Here is a 17850-nt window from a genome sequence, read left to right as displayed (position 1 = left end):
TTTTAAATGTTGCAATTGTACCAGCCTCCACCACTTCCTCTGGCAGGTCATTCCAAACACTTACCACCCTCTGCATGAAAAAGATGCCCTTTTATGTCTTAGGTCTCTTATGTCTTGCCCCTCTCACTCTAGATGGAGAGGAGTTTGTTAACCATGCCCAAGAAACTTTTCTGATTCAGTATGTGGATGTACCTAGGACAGAAGGTGCAAAAATTGACCTACTCTTGGGAAATAAGGTGACTGAGGTGCCAGTGGGGTAACACTTTGGTGCAAGCAACCATAATTCTATAAGTTTTAAAATAATGATGGAAAAAGATAGACCGGATCTAAAAGTTGAGTTCTAAGCTGGACAAAGAACTTTCAAAACCTGATTGGGGGCAGATGTTCGCAGGTAAAAGGTACAGCTGGAAAATGGGAAGCCTTCAGAAATGAGATAATGAGAGTACAGAGACAGTATATTCTTGTTAGGTCGAAAGGTAAGGCTGGTAAGTATAGAGAACGTTGGATGACTAAAGAAACTGAGGGTTTGTTTAAGAAAAAGGAGGAAGCATAAGTCAGGTATAGACAGGATAGATTGAGTGAATCCTTAGCAGAGTACAGGGGAACCTCGAATATCCGGCTAATCGATTAAATGCCTTTCCTCTGGGGCTCGGAGCTTTTAAAGTATGCAACCTGTTCAGAAGACTGCAGCAGCACACAGCTCATGAGGTACTGCTCCCCCCCCCGCCCCCCAACCTTCCGAGCCCCACACCCAAAACCTCCCCCCGCCTCCCACTGCCCCCGCCCCCTCTCCGGGACAGCCGGACTGGACATCAACAAGACTGCTGCTGCAGCTACCTTTGTGGGCTAAGTCTCCAAACAGCACGCATGCCCACACACACACTTTATATGCAACTTTTTGACAGGTTCCACCTCTGGCCTGTACAGGACAATGTTGGTCAGATTATCTGAGGAAGGGCAGAGTGTGGGTTTAGGGTATACTCCTCTGTAGAACAGCAGGGAAAGTGTGGGGAGAGAGAGGGCGGGAGACAGCGTATGGAATGTACTGCCAGAGGAAGTGGCGAAGGCTGGTACAATTGCAACATTTAAAAAGGCATCTGGATGGGTATATGAATAGGAAGGGTTTGGAGGAAGATGGGCCGGGTGCTGGCAGGTGGGGCTAGATTGGCTAGGGCAGCACGGTGGCACAGTGGTTAGCACTGCTGCCTCACAGCGCCAGGGACCCGGGTTCAATTCCCGCCTCAGGCGACTGACTGTGTGGAGTTTGCACATTCTCCCCGTGTCTGCGTGGGTTTCCTCCGGGTGCTCCGGTTTCCTCCCACAGTCACAAAGATGTGCGGGTCAGGTGAATTGGCCATGCTAAATTGCCCCTAGTGTTAGGTAAGGGGTATATGTAGGGGTATGGGTGGGTTGCGCTTCGGCGGGTCGGTGTGGACTTGTTGGGCCGAAGGGCCTGTTTCCACACTGTAAGTAATCTAATATCTGGTCGGCGTGGACGAGTTGGACCGAAGGGTCTGTTTGCATGCTGTACTTCTCTATGATTCTAAGACACTGGTACATAAGGAACAGTGTTATGATAAATAGTTCAGAGAACAGAAAAATGTTCTAAATTGCAAACCTCGGTCAATTCACTTAACCAAATAAAACCCTAAAATTAGCATGTATATGGAGATTTCAGAGTTCACCTACAATGCTTAGGAGTTGGAAAAATAGCTTACCAGAAATAAACAGCAATCTGGCCCACACTGTTCAGTCTCCGCCCTGGTCTCAGGAGTTTTGCGTTTGTATGTATTAGGTGTTGCATGAAAAGCTGCATCAAAACAAATTTAGCACCATGAATTTCTTGAGAAGTCTTAAAATTACCAGATTTAACCAAGTAATCAACATTTTCCAACAAAATAATGACGTGAATAACAAACTTCTGCCTGCATTATATGAAAAGTTCAGGTCTGGAAGACTAATCTGAATGAAGCAAAGTCAGGTTAAATTTCCATTCATATGCAACTTCATCACCATTTTCAAATGTTAGCAGACAAGTCCCTTTTTTCAGAGCGCAAATCTCAACAACCAATTACTTAATTACTTTCTGCTACCCACAAAATTGACCAGAATGAACGAAGCTTCAAAAGACAGGGAATACATTTTAGGCATAGGACAATGAACTTCAGAACAGATCAAATAGGGGTAAATTAAAATGAGTAAATGGAAATTAATTTGAATATTGTTGAAAAGACAATTAGCTAAAATCTTTCATCAGGCACTTAATAGGACAAGAATACCCCAATTTCAAATGATCACAAAAAAGTTGTATGACAGGAGACAGGAGAAAAAGGTTGATTGGCTGAGGTAACCAATAGGGAATTCTTGGCTCCACATGCTCCCATGCAATTCAAAAAAAGGTGCAAAGCTTGAAACTATTGCTTTCATTTGCAAAGAACAGATCCCAAGTGACAAGTTTAACTGACTATGTTAAATTAGCTATTAGGTGAAAGTGAGGACAGCAGATGCTGGAGATCAGAGTCAAGATTAGGGTGGTGCTGGAAAAGCACAGGTCAGGCAGCATCTGAGGAGCAGGAAAAATCGATGTTTCGGGCAAAAGTCCAAAACATCGATTTTCCTGCTCCTCGGATGCTGCCTGACCTGCTCTGCTTTTCCAGCACCACTCTAATCTTGACTCTGATCTCCAGCATCTACTGTCCTCACTTTCACCTAATAGCTAATTTAACATAGTCAGTTAAACTTGTCACTTGGGATCTGTTCTTTGCAAATGAAAGCAATAGTTTCAAGCTTTGCACCTTTTTTTGAATTGCATGGGAGCATGTGGAGCCAAGAATTCCCTATTGGTTACCTCAGCCAATCAACCTTTTTCTCCTGTCTCCTGTCATACAACTTTTTTGTGATCATTTGAAATTGGGGCATTCTTGTCCTATTAAGTGCCTGATTAGCTATTAGTGCATTCAGGATTGTTTAATAAGCACTGTGCAATCAGAGTCACAACTAACAAATATTGTGTTTTGCATTTTAAACTTTGGTTGGTTGAGCAATGGTTGCACTTGGTATATTAGAGTATCTGAAGGCTCATCAGTTTTTTTTTCAGAAACAATGTTACCCAAGGACTTCCATCTCAAAGTCCATTCCCACAGCAATGTGAATCACAGGGGCATCGTATCCAGAAAGGTTAAATTAACCATTGACAAGATTCCTCTGTTCACCTCCATGTCAAAATATATGGTACCTAAAGCTCTGATCAGCATTATAACTGCAAACATAGCAATAATTCATGCTTTAATTACATAATGCCCCAGCCATTCTTATTCGAATATTTTGAGAAAGCTACCTAAATTAGTTGTACATGCAAGAATTACTTGTGTTAAGCATATAGGTCAGCTATGACAATTTCATACTCACGGTGTAGGAAACAGTCATATTTAAAGCAACGCCTACAGAACAGAGTATGGAAGGAGTGTAAGCTCTGTTCTCGTTGAACTGATCTAGCATTTGGTCCATCAATATTTGGTGTGCACTCTGGAGGTAGCGCTCCAGGAAGTTGTTGCTCTGTCAATTCTTTGTACCTTTAATGAACAACAACAAAAAAAAAAATCAGAAAAGTTCAGTACTCTGGCATACCTTTTATTCTCCTAATGAAATGCTCACTCAACATCAGGTTGACAGTATAATATTAAAATCAACGCAACAATCCCCGCAAAATAGTTGAATAAGATAGTTCCCTTTGAGGATGAATATTAAATACATACACCAAAACAATATCGTAAATAATTGAGAGTCAGTGTACAAAGAATGAACAATTACCTACTATTGTTAACATTTATCATTCAGGCATTCTTTGCCAGCTGGCAGGTTTAATTTTTATGTTAGAGGATGCACACTCCTATCCTTTGATGCAACTTCTTTTGCCTTTTGATTTGATATTTTGTCTACTTCATGGAAAGTTTCCCATTTCCAAAACATTGACCAGTGTTTTTCTCCCCTGTACTTGCCAAATCCATTTTACATAGAAAGAGAAAAATCAGAGCAGGAGTAGGCCAACAGGCTGAGCCTGCTCCACTATTCAACATGATCATGGTTTTTCATCTTAGTCAGAATCCTGTCACCTCATGCCTTTTGATCCCTTTAGTCCTAAGAACTATATCCAACTCTTAAATTTCTTTTTTTTTTGGCCTCAACCACGTTGTGAATGACAATTCCACAGATTCACTGCTTTTGGATGATTTGCTTGGCATTTTTCTTGCTTAGCATCCTATCTTTGATTTTCATTAATTATCACTTGACATATAAAATGATAATCATTTTACATGATTAAACTGCGTGCAATTGCATTGTGGTCATTATTTACACATTAGTCTGCTCTCATCAGTAACTGCTCTAATTCACTCCATCACTATTATCTTGTCCCTTCATTTGATTACAAGAAAGGTCCAGGATACATGTTTAAAAGTGCTTTGTATTTGGTAATATGTATGGCTTTCATTCCAGTTTATCATGGAATAGGTAAAATGATTTACTGTTTGATTGTGCCTGCTTACACCAGAAAGGCTTACATTGTGCACATACAGAATTCTGTGCATATGCCCTTTGTGAAACACCCTACCAGCTAAAGAAAAATAACCAAGTGAAAAGAATAGACACTAGCAATCGGGACATTATTTTTGCCTTCTTGTGTCCAAATTGCCTGTTGGTTTCTTCTTTTAAAATCTAATTTATTAGCTTGTAATAAACACCAAAAATTATAGTATTTCCCTTCCTCCTCTCCCAACCATCTTCATTCCATTGAATTCAATGCTGTGCAAGCCCTCACAATCAAGCTAGTTAGTCCATCCTCTCAGGACCACAAATTAACAACCCCAAAAATGTTGGAAGACACAGGGTTTAGAAAGAAGGAAGAATTAAGGTAGAGGTACAAAGGGAATGGTATTAGAGAAATTGATGAGATCAAAGGCTGATATATCTCCAAAGCCCTATAACATACATCCTAGAGTGTTTAAGAAAGTGGCTAGAGAAAGACAGGATGCATCTTGTAGGATTCTACAGATTCTGGAACTATGCTCACAGAAATTAGGAAAGGTTTTAATGCACCCATATGGTCAATAGTAACCCTTCATGAAGCTTGACACCATTCAGGACAAGTTGTCTCCTAAACCTATAACACCCCATTGCAGAATGGATATAGAACTGGCTAATAGGCAGGAAACTGCGAATGCAGAAAGGTTTTCTTTCAGGTTGGTAAGACTTACAGGAAAGTTGTTGTATCATTGCCAATTTTTGTTTTCTCTTGCAAATTTGGCTGAAAGACAGGTTGTGAAAGGAATACAAATTGGTACAGAGACATATTGATAGGTTAATTAAGTGGACAAAATGTTGGCAAATGGAGTACAATGTGGGAAAAGCTGTTCATTTTGGAAGGGAAAACGAAACAAAACAAACAGTATGTTACTTAAATGGAGGAAAGCTGCAACACAGACTTAGGGGTCCTTATGCGTGAAACACAAAGTTAACACAGGTTCAGCAGGTAGTCAGGAAGTTAATGGAACACTGATCTTTATTTCAAGGGATTTGGAAGGTCTTGTTTCTCCTCATGCGAAGATCTTTGAAATTCCTTGCCAAAGAGCTGTGGGACAATGAGTTTGTGTATATATTAAGAGTAATATAGCTTTTTAATCAGTTGGAGAAGTCAAGGGCTATGGGTAAGGTCAGGAAAATGGACAAAAAGAATGTCCAATTAGCCACAATCCTATTGAATGCCAGTATAGATGAGGGGCTGAACAGATAACTTTTGTCCTAAGATGATAAGACTACAAGAAATAGCAACAGAAGTAGCTCACTTCACTGGGACTCTATCCACTGTTTTCACCACAAGCACACAGAAGTGTGCACCACCTATAACTAATTATTAGTTACCTACAATAACTAATCAAGCTCTTCCAACAGCATCTCCACTAAAAAGATCCTGCAATATTGTGCCGAGTGTAGAACAGGCTTCCAACCACCATCCTTTGTACTCATGCAACTAACCACTAGTAAGAATTCCTGATTCTTTAATTTGCCAGAATTCCTAGATGCAACACTTGGTGAAATTTTGCTCAAATATTAAAGCTATTTTCAACTTGCTTCTGGCATTCAACCATTTCTCCCACATTTTGAGAATGGTTGTAATAAGATTCCTAGATCAATAGTTAGCAGACTGAAGTCCTGCTTAACAGCGCGATCAATGACAGCTTCCATTGTATTATTGAGAATAGTATAAGGGTAAAACTGATCTGCCCTACCTTTTAGTAGACATGGATATACCAGACCAATTTTCTGCATTACTTGGCAAATGTTAATATTCCAGAAGAAGAGCTTAGCTGGTGTTAATACTGGTTGTGGAACACAAAAGCTTTACTACCACAGCAGAGTTTTTGTCAGGTCCTACAATCTTTACTGCACCAATTTTGGCAGCTATTTTGCTATCTCTCTTGGATTAAACTGAATTGGTCTAAAACTGCATCTGCAGCACTCGAGACCATAGATAAAATTGTCTCCCCGCTCACAGCACTTCCAGGTGAAGATATTGCAAACACTTCAGCTTCCTCTTCTACACAGACAGGTTAGGCTCAAGCATCGAGATGGAGGATATTTGTGAAGTATGATACCTCAGGACCACTGTTTATTTGCCCAACATTGCTCATGACAGAAATGAGGATGCAGAGCATAACGGTTCACTATTAAGGGATTACTTAATGCCAATGTCTTGGATCATCTACTTAACAAGCATGTAATCCTGTGTTGTTCCTCGCATGGTAAAACTCAAACGTACGAACAAGTTTAATCTTTTATATTGCTTTATATTAAGAGAAAACATATTTAGTTTCATTGTACAATTGCTTTTATGGGTTTGGCATCAAGAGTTCTGAAGGCCTGTTTGCTTACATGCATTTTAATAAGGTTAGTACTTTAAACAAAAAGGACACGATAAAAGCCAAATAAGTGCATAACAAGTATGGTGAAGCAGCAGGAAATTTCTTTTACACATTTCATTTTCGGTGTATACTGTTCCACTGCTTTGACTATAAACAGATTTTAAAGACTCAATAATTCAGGTACTTTACAGAAACGATGAAGTTAAATTGACACAAGGCAGCCATTTTTAAACTACCCATTCACTTTAAGAAACAACAGTATGCCAGCAAGTGAATATGATCTATGCAAATTCAATTATATATTTTCCAACTAAACACACTAAAATACTTACTTTTCCTTCAGTTCATCTGGCGTACCTTTATCCGGGAACATTGATGAAATTGCTTCAAATATTTTGTCACAAGGCTTTTTCTTCCCTTCATCACATTCTTTAACTATGGTCAAAAAGGAACCAATGGTTATCATTATAATGTTTCCCATCTACAAAGATTTATATACGGTGTGTAACACAGTTTGTAATTTGAGACCATAGTCATATTGTTTACAGTAAATCTATTGTTGCCACGCACTGGGGTGATCTACAAACTGCAGACTTCTATAGCTTGTTTAGCCCCATTTCTCTTTGCCCCTCTCAGTGCTCCAATTTAACTAACAACAAGGCTTTAGTTTTGAGACACAACAGTCATTTTATTACACAATTGTTGCTGAAGGCTACCAAGTAAAACATAAACATTATTAGATTAACTACAGATGAAAATAAAATAAAATTAGAACACCGTTGTAATCCTGTTACTTCTTAACAAATTTCTTTCTGAAGTGAATGGTGGTGAAATTGAAATTTAGCAGACACAGTTAAAGATTTCTCCTGCAGATGGACTGAATGGGTTCTGGAGGGAGTGAAGACTCTATATTCACTGTTGTGGCTCTGCAGATTGTGACCCTTGGTAACCTGGTTCAATATAATAGCCATTAGATGATATGGCCTTTTTCCCCTTTCCCATTGGGAACCGTCTCTCTGACACAGTCTCACAGAATGTTCGGTCAGAGTCAGAGATTGGCCCAACTTGCCCATGCCGATTAGATATCCTAGATAAATCTAGTCCCATTTACCAGCATGTTGCCCATATCCGTCTAAACCCTTCCTATTCATATACTCATTCTGGTGCCTTTTAAATGCTATAATTTTGCCTCTGGCAGCGCAATCTATACAAGCTCCACCCTCTGCGTGAAAGTGTTACAGCCATGCCTTCTAGTTTTGAAGTTCCCCACCCTGGGGAAAAGACTTTGTCTATTTACCTTATCCATGCCCTTCTTGATTTTATAAACCTCTATTAAGGCCACCCCTCAGCCTCAAATGCTCCAGGCAAAATAGCTCCAGCATATTCAGCCTTTCCCTGTAGCTCAAAATCTTCAACCCTGGCAACATCCTTCTCAATTTTTTTTTAAAAACACTTTCAAGTTTCACAACATCGTTCCTATAGCAGGAAGAAAAGAATTGCACATAGTATTCCAAAAATGGCCTTATAAAAGTCCTGTACAACTGCAACATGACCTCCCAACTCCTACACGCGATACACTGACCAATAAAGGCAAGCATACTGAATGCCTATCTACCTGTGACTTCACATTAATAGCATGTTCACATTTAGGATAAAGATGGAGAATCTCTGCTGGTAGAACAATTCACAAAATCATCCAAATGCTTTGCACTGGTTCAAATATAAAACCAAGTTGGTAAACAGAATTACCCATAAATCTGATGAAGTTTCAAAATAAAATTATCAATGTGAGCTTTCATTAATTCCAAGTTTCAGGCATTTGAGAAGGCACTCAAAATTAAGACTATTTACCATTGTTCTCCCTCCACACCTGATTTGAGTCAAGCATGAGAAAAGAAATCACCTTTATCTTTAAATTCCCAGACATCTGTTGCTTTTTTTATTAAATTGATCACATGCTAATGTTTAGAACAAACAGATCTAACCTTCCAACATTTAATAATATGGATTGTTGTCAAAGGGAAGATCAAGTTTGTTTCTTTCTCCTTCCATATCCAAATACAGCTCCTCAAAATCAGCAAACTTTTTAGGAAAAATGTTTCAAGTCAAGTATCCTTCAGCCTCAAACCTGCTTCCCAAAATTAAATTTCAAATATGATTACCGAATGACCAATTCTATATAAAATGGTGCCACAGTAAATTATGAAATTTGAACTCCAGAATTAAGAGCTGAAAATTTGTTGCTGGAAAAGCGCAGGTCAGGCAGCATCCAAGGAACAGGCAATTCGACGTTTCGGGCATAAGCCCTTCATCTGATGAAGGGCTTATGCCCGAAACATCAAATTTCCTGTTCCTTGGATGCTGCCTGACCTGCTGCACTTTTCCAGCAACACATTTTCAGCTCTGATCTCCAGCATCTGCAGACCTCACTTTCTCCTCCAGAATTAAGAGTCTAATGATAATGAAACTGTTGTCAATTGTTGTAAAAACCTATCTGGTTCACTAATACCCTTCAAAGAAGGAAATCTGTCATCCTTACCTGATCTGCCCTACATGAGACTCCAGATACACAGCAATGTGGTTGATTATTAACTTCTCGGTGGCAATCAGGGGTGGGCCTGGCTAGTGTTGCCCACATCCCTTGAATGAATGGGAAAATACAGCCATTTCAAGGAATCAAGAAACCAGAGACAGTCTGATCCATCCCCTTCCCATTTATGGATTGTTAAAAGGTTGAAATTTGCTCTCAGTGCAGCAATGTACAAATCAAATACATAAATGACCAAATGCATATGATCACACAGCTCTGATCAGCAAGATTACAAAATTTCTCAAATCCATTTACCTCTTCAATTTTCAGTCAAATAATCTTACTCACATTATGTACCTGAATCTATCTTTAACATGTCTACTTAAAGGCAGTTTTTAAAAAAAACTTCAGTGGTTCAGCAATGAACGCTCATTGTTCTTCCAAGGTTGCATTAATTTAATAGCCTTAAGTGGACCATATGCTCCTTTTTGTTTGTTTAAACTTAATTTATTTGCACTATTCCTTGATGTATCTCCTTTACTTTCTCTCATTTTTTATTTTGCATCAGACATCACAGTTGAAACTTTCTACTGCTTATGTTAGCTTACATTTCAGACAACGAATTAAGCTGTTAGGGTGACAGTCTCACAATCTGAAGGTGCACCAAAAACGAATTTGAATCCTAGTGAACTACAGTCAGATGATTTTCCTAATCAATCTATTCAGACATTACTATATACCTCTGGAACAGGTAGAACTTGAACACAAACCTCCTGTACAACAAGAGCTATTGGTACAAAAGTAAAATTGCCGCCAATTTGCACTCAAAAATCCAACAGATAGCACTGCGATTTATCTGGTCTAAATAAAGATTGGCAGGCAAAACTGAATTCAAAGGTAGTCATTTGTGCAAAGGAAATAGTTCAGGTACAATTGAGGTATGTTGCTTCAACAAAGGACAGTCAAAGCCATGTTTCTCATTGATAAAAGAGATAGTGTTAAATAAAGCAGAAAATAAAAACTGCTCCCATGGCGCATCAGGAAAACAAGGTGCTCATAGGAAGTTCGGAGAGAAAACTTTTAAAAAAGCAAAGACAATATGAAAAAACATTTGTCTTCATTGTAAGAAGTCTATCAAAATATAACTATGAAAACTATGTGAGACTCAATTAGTGATCAAAAAGAGAATTTGCACAGATAGGAGGCATGCTTGAAGGATGAATTAAAGTATTTGATAGGCTGACTGTGCTGAAAGTTGTTAACTAACCAAGGCTGGATGAGATGTGCCACAAGAATCTATGACAATAGCCATCAAGAAGTTTCATTTATTTCTATTCACTCTCAGTTTCTGTTCACTATACCATTGCATGGAGAGGCATTTGTAAACGTATACTTGTAAACGTATAGCTTTAATTTCTTCTTTACTTTGTACACACTATTCTTTTCTGTCACATTGTTTAGGATTTCCCCATATTAATTTTGCTTTCTTCATCTCTACTGTTTGATGTACCAGCTCTTCCCCAATTGTTACCCTTGCCTTTACTTTTATGTTAAAATCCTGTCTGTATATCTATGTAAAAGTAGCCCATTCAGCCCATCAAGTCTTCTCTATCAATGAGATCATGGCTGATCTGATAATCCTCAATCCCATTTTCCTGCCCTTTTCCTCAGAACTCTAAACTCCTCCACCTGAAAAATCTATCTTCCAGCCTTGAATAAGCTCAACAATCCAGCATCCGGAGCCCTCTGCAGTAAACAATTCCACAGATTCACTACCCAGAAAACAAATTTCTCCTCATCCCTACCTTAAATTTGTGACCCCTTATTTTGAGATTATGCCCTCTGTCCTAAGAACAAAGAACATTACAGTGCAGGAACAGGCTTTTCAGCCCTCCAGGTCAGTGCCGATGCATATTCCCTATCTAAACCTGCTGTCTGTTTTCTAAGGATCTGCATTCCTTTGCTCCCTGCACATTCAGTTGTCTGTTTAGATACATCTTAAATGACGCTATCATCGCCGTCCCCACCATCTCCGCTAGCAACGAATCCACCACCCTCTGCATTAAGAACGTCCCACGTTTTTCTGCCCTAATCTGTTCCCCTCTCACTTTGCACTCGTAACCTCTAATAATTGAGTTCTCCACTCTGGGAAAGTTTCTTGGTATCCACCCCGTCTACACCTCTTATGATTTTGTACACCTCAATCAGGTCCTCCTCAAACTCCTTCTTTCCAATGAAAATAATCCTAATCTACTCAACCTTTCTCATAGCTGGCACCATCTAAACCAGGCAACATCCTGGTGAACCTCCACTGCACCTTCTCCAAAGCATCCACATCCTTTTGGTAACGCAACGACCAGAATTCCAAATGTGGCTGAACCGAAGTCTTATAAAATTGTAAGATGACCTGCCAACTCTTCTACTCAATATCCTGTCCGATGAAGTAAACATCTTGACCATTCTACTGACCTGCATTGCCACCTTCAGGGAACAATGGACCTGAACACCCCAATCTGTTTGCACATCAATTATCCCCAGGACTTTACCGTTTACTGTGTAGTTTGTTCTGGAATTGCATCTTCCAAAAATGCATCACCTCACACTTGTCCTGACTGATCTCCATCTGTCATTTCTCTGCCCAACTCTGCAATCTATCCATCTATATTCTGCTGCATTCTCTGACAGTCCCCTATCTGCCACTCCACTAATCTTAGTGTCATCTGAAAGCTTGCTAATGAGGCAACATAAATCTTCCTCCAAATCATTTATGTATATCACAAACAACAGTGGTCCCAGCACAGATCCCTGTGGGACACCACTGGTCACAGGTCTCCATTTTGAGAAGGTCTCTTCCACTACCACTGTCTCCTGTTGTCTAACCATCTAGCTAGAACACCCAGTACCCCATGCGACTTTACCTCCATCAGCCTACCATGGGGAACCTTATCAACGCTTTAGTAAAGTCTATGTATGTGACATCTACATCCCTTCCCTCATTAATCAACATTGTCAACTCTTCAAAGAATTCTATTAGGTTTGTAAGGCATGACCTTCGTTGCACAAAACCAGATGTGTATCACTGATAAGCCCATTTTCTTCCAAACGGCTATATATCCTACTCTTTAGTATCTTTTCCAGTAGCTTCCCTACCACTGACGTCAGGCTCACAGGTCTGTAATTACCTGAATTATCCCTGCTACCCTTCTTAAACAAGGGGACAACATTAGCAATTCTCCAATCCTCTGGGACCTCCCAGTTTTCAAGGATGCTGCAAAGATATCGGTTAAAGCCTCATCTACTTTCTCTCCCACTTCCCTCAGTAACCTGGGATAGATCCTATCCAGACCTTGGGAAGCATCCACCATAATGTCTTTTAGAATATGCAACACTTCCTCCATCCTTATGCCAAAGAATCAAAGATCTATCCTTAATCTCAACATCCGCCAAGTCCCTCCCCTTGGTGAATACCAATACAAAATCCTCATTAAGAATCCCATCCATTTTCTCTGACTCCACACATCTCCTTCCTCCTTTGACCTCGAGTGGGCCAACCCTTTCCCTAGTTACTCTCTTGCTCCTTATATATGAATAAAGGCTTTGGGGTTTTCCTTAATCCTGCTGATTAAGGATATCTCATGACCTCTTTTAGCCCTCTTAATTCGTTTCAGATTGGTCCTACATTCCTAGTATTCTTCCAATTCTTCATCCGTTACATTCCCCAGCTCCTGCCAAATTTTGGTATAGTTGGCCTTCCCCAATTGAGCACTCTTCCTTTAGGACCACTGTTGTCTTTGTCCATGAATATCCTAAAACACATGGAATTGTGATCGCTATTCCTAAAGTAATTGCCCACTGAAACTTCAACCACCTGGTCGGGTTCATTTCCTAACACCAGGTCCAATAATGCCACTTCACTAGTTTGACTACTTACGTACCTCTCTAGAAAACCCTCCTGAATGCTCCTTACAATTCTGCTTCATCCAATCCTTTAACACTCTGAATCCCACTCAATGTTGGGAAAATTAAAATCTCGTATCTTGGACTCTCCCATAAAGGGCAATAGCCTTTCTGTATCTATCCTGTGAACTACCATAAAAATCCTTTATGGTTCAATAAGGTGCTTCTCATTCTAAATCTCAATGAGCATGGGCCCAACTTCTTGGCACACTTTCCTCATTCCTGAAGAAGGGCTCATGCCCGAAACGTCGATTCTCCCGCTCCTTGGATGCTGCCTGACCTGCTGCGCTTTTCCAGCAACACATTTTCAGTTCTGATCTCCAGGATCTGCAGTCCTCACTTTCTCCCAACCTATTCAACCTCTCTTCATAAGGCAGTCCCTCCATACCTGGTAACAGCCCAGTGAACCTTTTTTTTTTCCACATTTCATTCCATCAGGCAAGATATTGCGCACTCACTTTACCGGTCTTTATTCCTTTGCAGACAGATAGTCATCATTTCCAAATATTCCATTCACAAACCTGAATGTAGTACATTCACTTCCTTAATCTAAATCACTTAAGATATATTATAAATATCTGTGGCCTCAGCACTGATCCTTGCAGCACATCACTTGTTATAGATTACCATCTTGAAACTACCCCACTCTCATCCAGACTCTAGTTTTCTTAGTTAGCCATCCTCTATCTACATTAACATTCTACTTCCTACACAGTGTATCTTATGTGGCCTAACATGCAGCACATTATCATACACTTTCTGAAAATCTAAATATATTACATCCATTGTTTGTCCTTTATCTATCTTGCTTGCCATTTCCTCAAAAGGACTCAAATTTGATAGGCATGATTTCCCATACATTAAATTATGCTGAGGTCTACTTAATCATATTTCTAAATGCTCTATTAAATCCTTTGTAATAGATGAACACTTTCAGTAGATGTTAACTGCCCTATTAGCTGACTTTTGTGCCCTGCCCTCATTATGCAGCTCACCAAAAGATTGGCCCCAGCACAATTCAAGAGCAGATGTCTCCTTTCCAAGTGGAGAGTGTCCCACAGTCCAAAACCTAATTCTAATACACTAGTGAGACAATCCTTCAAACTGGTTTGCCCTATCCCATTTTGCAAACAGTTTAAGTCATAATTCAAAAGATAACTATTTTCAGCTTCTGCTCAACTCCTGAGACTCACCATATATAGCTCCTTTCCTTGTCCTGTGTCATTGGAACCTACATGAACCGTAAGAGCTAAAAACTCCCCTTCTCAATACATTCTCATTTTCTTCTGCAAATTATACTCTTACCATCCATATTAATCTCCTGATAATCTTTCCTGGAATCATTGCTTTCTTCCCTGATGTCACTTCCATCAGTCTTCTCAGATTTGTTCTCTTGATCGTCTTCATCATCATCATCCTCTTCATCATTATCACTGTACTGGGTTAGAGCATTTACCAGTTCTACAAAAATCTCATCGTTGATAAAACCACATTCTGCAAAATTGAAACAAAGATCACAAAATGTTCAGTATCAAATGGCACAGACTTGAATCTTTTACCTTCCTTCTTTAAATAAAATGTCCCTTAAAAACAAAGGTGTCAGCAAGTTTTGAGAAGGTTTGTAGCTCAGATTGAGGTTCTAGATGTAGGTTTGCTCGTTGAGCTGGAAGGTTTGTTTCCAAATGTTTCAACACCATGCTAAGTAACATCTTCAGTGAGCCCCTGGATGAAGCACTGGTGGTGTAACCCACTTTCTATTTATATAGGATAGATTCTATGTTAAATAGAAAACGGGCTACACCACCAGTCTTTCATCTGGAGGCTCACTGAAGATGTTACTGGTTATGGTGACGAAACGTCTGAAAACAAAGGTGTATCACAACATTTAGAACTATAAGAAATAGGAATGGGAGTAGGCTGTTTCGTCCCTGAAGCCTGTCCTGCCATTCAACAGGATCATGGCCTCTCATATATTCTCCTCACTTCTTGTTGTTTCCTCCATAACCCTCAATTTCACTACTGATCAAGAATTGGACTATCTTAGGCTCAATTATCCTCACTGATTCTGCCCTCGACAGAGCTCTGGCAAGGACTTCCAAAGATGTTCCACCCCATACAGCAACACTCCCTCGATCCTTACCATTAAGTGTATAAGTCCTGCCAAGATTTGCTGTCCCAAAATGCAGAACTTTGCATTTATCGGAATTAAACTCCATCTGCCACTTCTCAGCCCACTGGCCCATCCGATCAAGATCCCAGTGTAATCGGAGGTAACCTTCTTCGGTATCCACTACACCTCAATTTTGGCGTCATCTGCAAACTTACTAACGGTACCTCTTATGGTCACATCCAAATCATTTATATAAGCGACGAAAAGTAGTAGACCCAGCACCGATCCTTGTGGCACTCTACTGGTCGCAGGCTTCCAGGCTGAAAAACAACCCTCCACCACCACCCTCTGTCTTCTACCTTTGAGCCAGGCTAACCTTGTTAACCACTCTTCCATGGGGAACCTTGTCACACGTGTTACCGAAGTTCATATACATCTCCTCTACCACTCTGCCCTCATCAGTCCTCTTTGTTACTTCTTCAAAAAACTTGATTAAGTGTGTGTGACATGATTTGTCATGCACAAAGCCATGTTGACTATCCCTAATCAGTCCTGCCTTTCCAAATACATGCACATCCTCTCCCTCAGAATTCCCTCCAACAACTTGCCCACCATTGACAAGGTGTCAGGCTCATTGATTTGTCCTCAGCACTCTCCATAAACAGCAGCATCAAGTTAGCCAACCTCCAGTCTTCCAGCACCTCACCTGTGACTATTGATGATACAAATCTCTCAGTAAGAGGCACAGCAATCTCTTCCCTAACTTCCCACAGAGTCCTAGGGCACATCTGATCAGGTCCTGGGTATTTATCCACTTTTATGCATTTCAGGACTTCCCCTTCTGTACTATGGACACTTTTCAAGATATCAACTGTTTCCCTACATTCTAGATCTTCCATGTCCTTTTCCACAGTAAACACTGTTGCAAAATATTCACTTAGTATCTCCCCCATTTCCTGCAGCTCCACACAAAGGCTGCCTTGCTGATCTTTGAGAGGCCCTATTCTCGCCCTGGTTACTCTTTTGATCTTAATGTATTCATAAAAACCCACTGGATTCTCCTTAACTCTACTTATCAAAGCTATGTGCCTTTTTTGCCCTCCGGATTTCTCCCTTAAGCATACTCCTACTGCCTTTATACTCTAAGGATTCACTCGATCTATCCTGCCTAAAAAGCTTCCTTTTTTTCATACCAAACCCTCAAATTTTTAAGTCACCCAGCATTCCCTATACCTACCAGCCTTTGCTTTCATCATAACAGGAATATACTTTCTGGAGGTGCTTCATTTTGGGAAAGCAAATCTTAGCAGGATTTATACACTTAATGGTAATGTCCTAGGGAGTGTTGCTGAACAAAGAGATCTTGGAGTGCAGGTTCATAGCTCCTGGAAAGTGGAGTCGCAGGTAGATAGGAAAGTGAAGGCGGTATTTGGTATGCTTTCCTTTATTGATCAGAGTATCGAGTACAGCATTTTGGAGGTCATGTTGTGGCTGTACAGGACATTGGTTTGGCCAATGTTGGAATATTGTGCGCAATTCTGGTCTCCTTCCTATTGGAAAGATGGAAACATGACAGGGTTCAGAAAAGATTTAAAAGGATATTGCCAGGGTTGGAGGCAGAGAGCTATAAGGAGAGTTTGAACAGGCTGGGGCTGTTTTCCTTGGAGCATCAGATGCTAAGGGGGTGACCTAATAGAGGTTTATAAAATCATGAGGGGCATGGATAGGATAAATAGACAAAGTCTTTTCTCTGGGGAAAGGAGAGTCCAGAACTCCTGAATTATGGGGAGGGGGGAAAAGATATAAAAGAGACCTAAGGGGCAACGTTTTCACAAAGAGAGTGGTAAGTGTATGGAATATACTGCCAGATGAAGTGGTGGAGGCTGGTACAATTGCAACATTTAAGAGGCATTTGGATGGGTACACGAATAGGAAGGGTTTGGAGGGATATGGGCTGGGTGCTGGCAGGTGGAACTAGATTGGGTTGGGATATCTGGTCAGCATGGACAAGTTGGACCAAAGGGTCTGCTTCCGCACTGTACATCTCTATGATTCTATGACTATGACGCAGAAGAAATTCCTCAAACTTGTCTCAAGACTGTCCTCTGGTCCTAAAAACACTTATGAGGAGTAACATCCTCTCAGCAATTATTCTATCAAACTTATTAAGAATCCTATAAGATCACCTTTCAACTCTAAGCTCCAATGAGTAGTGTGACAAAGTTTCTGAATTCATGGTACACATTTTCAAATTCAGCATCATTGGTTATTCTTACAACTAGAAGTTAAGAACAAAGAAAAATCAGAGGGTGGTTTGACGGAAAAAGGTACAAATA

The 17850-nt window shown here is 40.2% G+C and overlaps 1 protein-coding gene across 1 annotated transcript in view; it reads right to left on the bottom strand.

Annotated features, from left to right (window-relative positions):
- The window catches only part of ezh2 (enhancer of zeste 2 polycomb repressive complex 2 subunit), a 71886-nt gene that overhangs the window by 22685 nt on the left and 31351 nt on the right, over window positions 1-17850 (bottom strand). The window contains exons 6-9 of the mRNA XM_060824850.1: window positions 14710-14898; window positions 7250-7352; window positions 3409-3572; window positions 1719-1810 (exon numbers count right to left, since the gene is read on the bottom strand). Of these exons, the coding sequence (XP_060680833.1) occupies window positions 1719-1810; window positions 3409-3572; window positions 7250-7352; window positions 14710-14898 (548 nt within the window). The remainder of the gene's footprint in view (window positions 1-1718; window positions 1811-3408; window positions 3573-7249; window positions 7353-14709; window positions 14899-17850) is intronic.

The sequence above is a fragment of the Hemiscyllium ocellatum genome, chromosome 5, assembly GCF_020745735.1.
Source record: "Hemiscyllium ocellatum isolate sHemOce1 chromosome 5, sHemOce1.pat.X.cur, whole genome shotgun sequence".
NCBI lineage: Eukaryota > Metazoa > Chordata > Chondrichthyes > Orectolobiformes > Hemiscylliidae > Hemiscyllium > Hemiscyllium ocellatum.
Note: the sequence above shows the minus strand (reverse complement) of the source record. Positions and strands in the feature narration are given on the sequence as shown.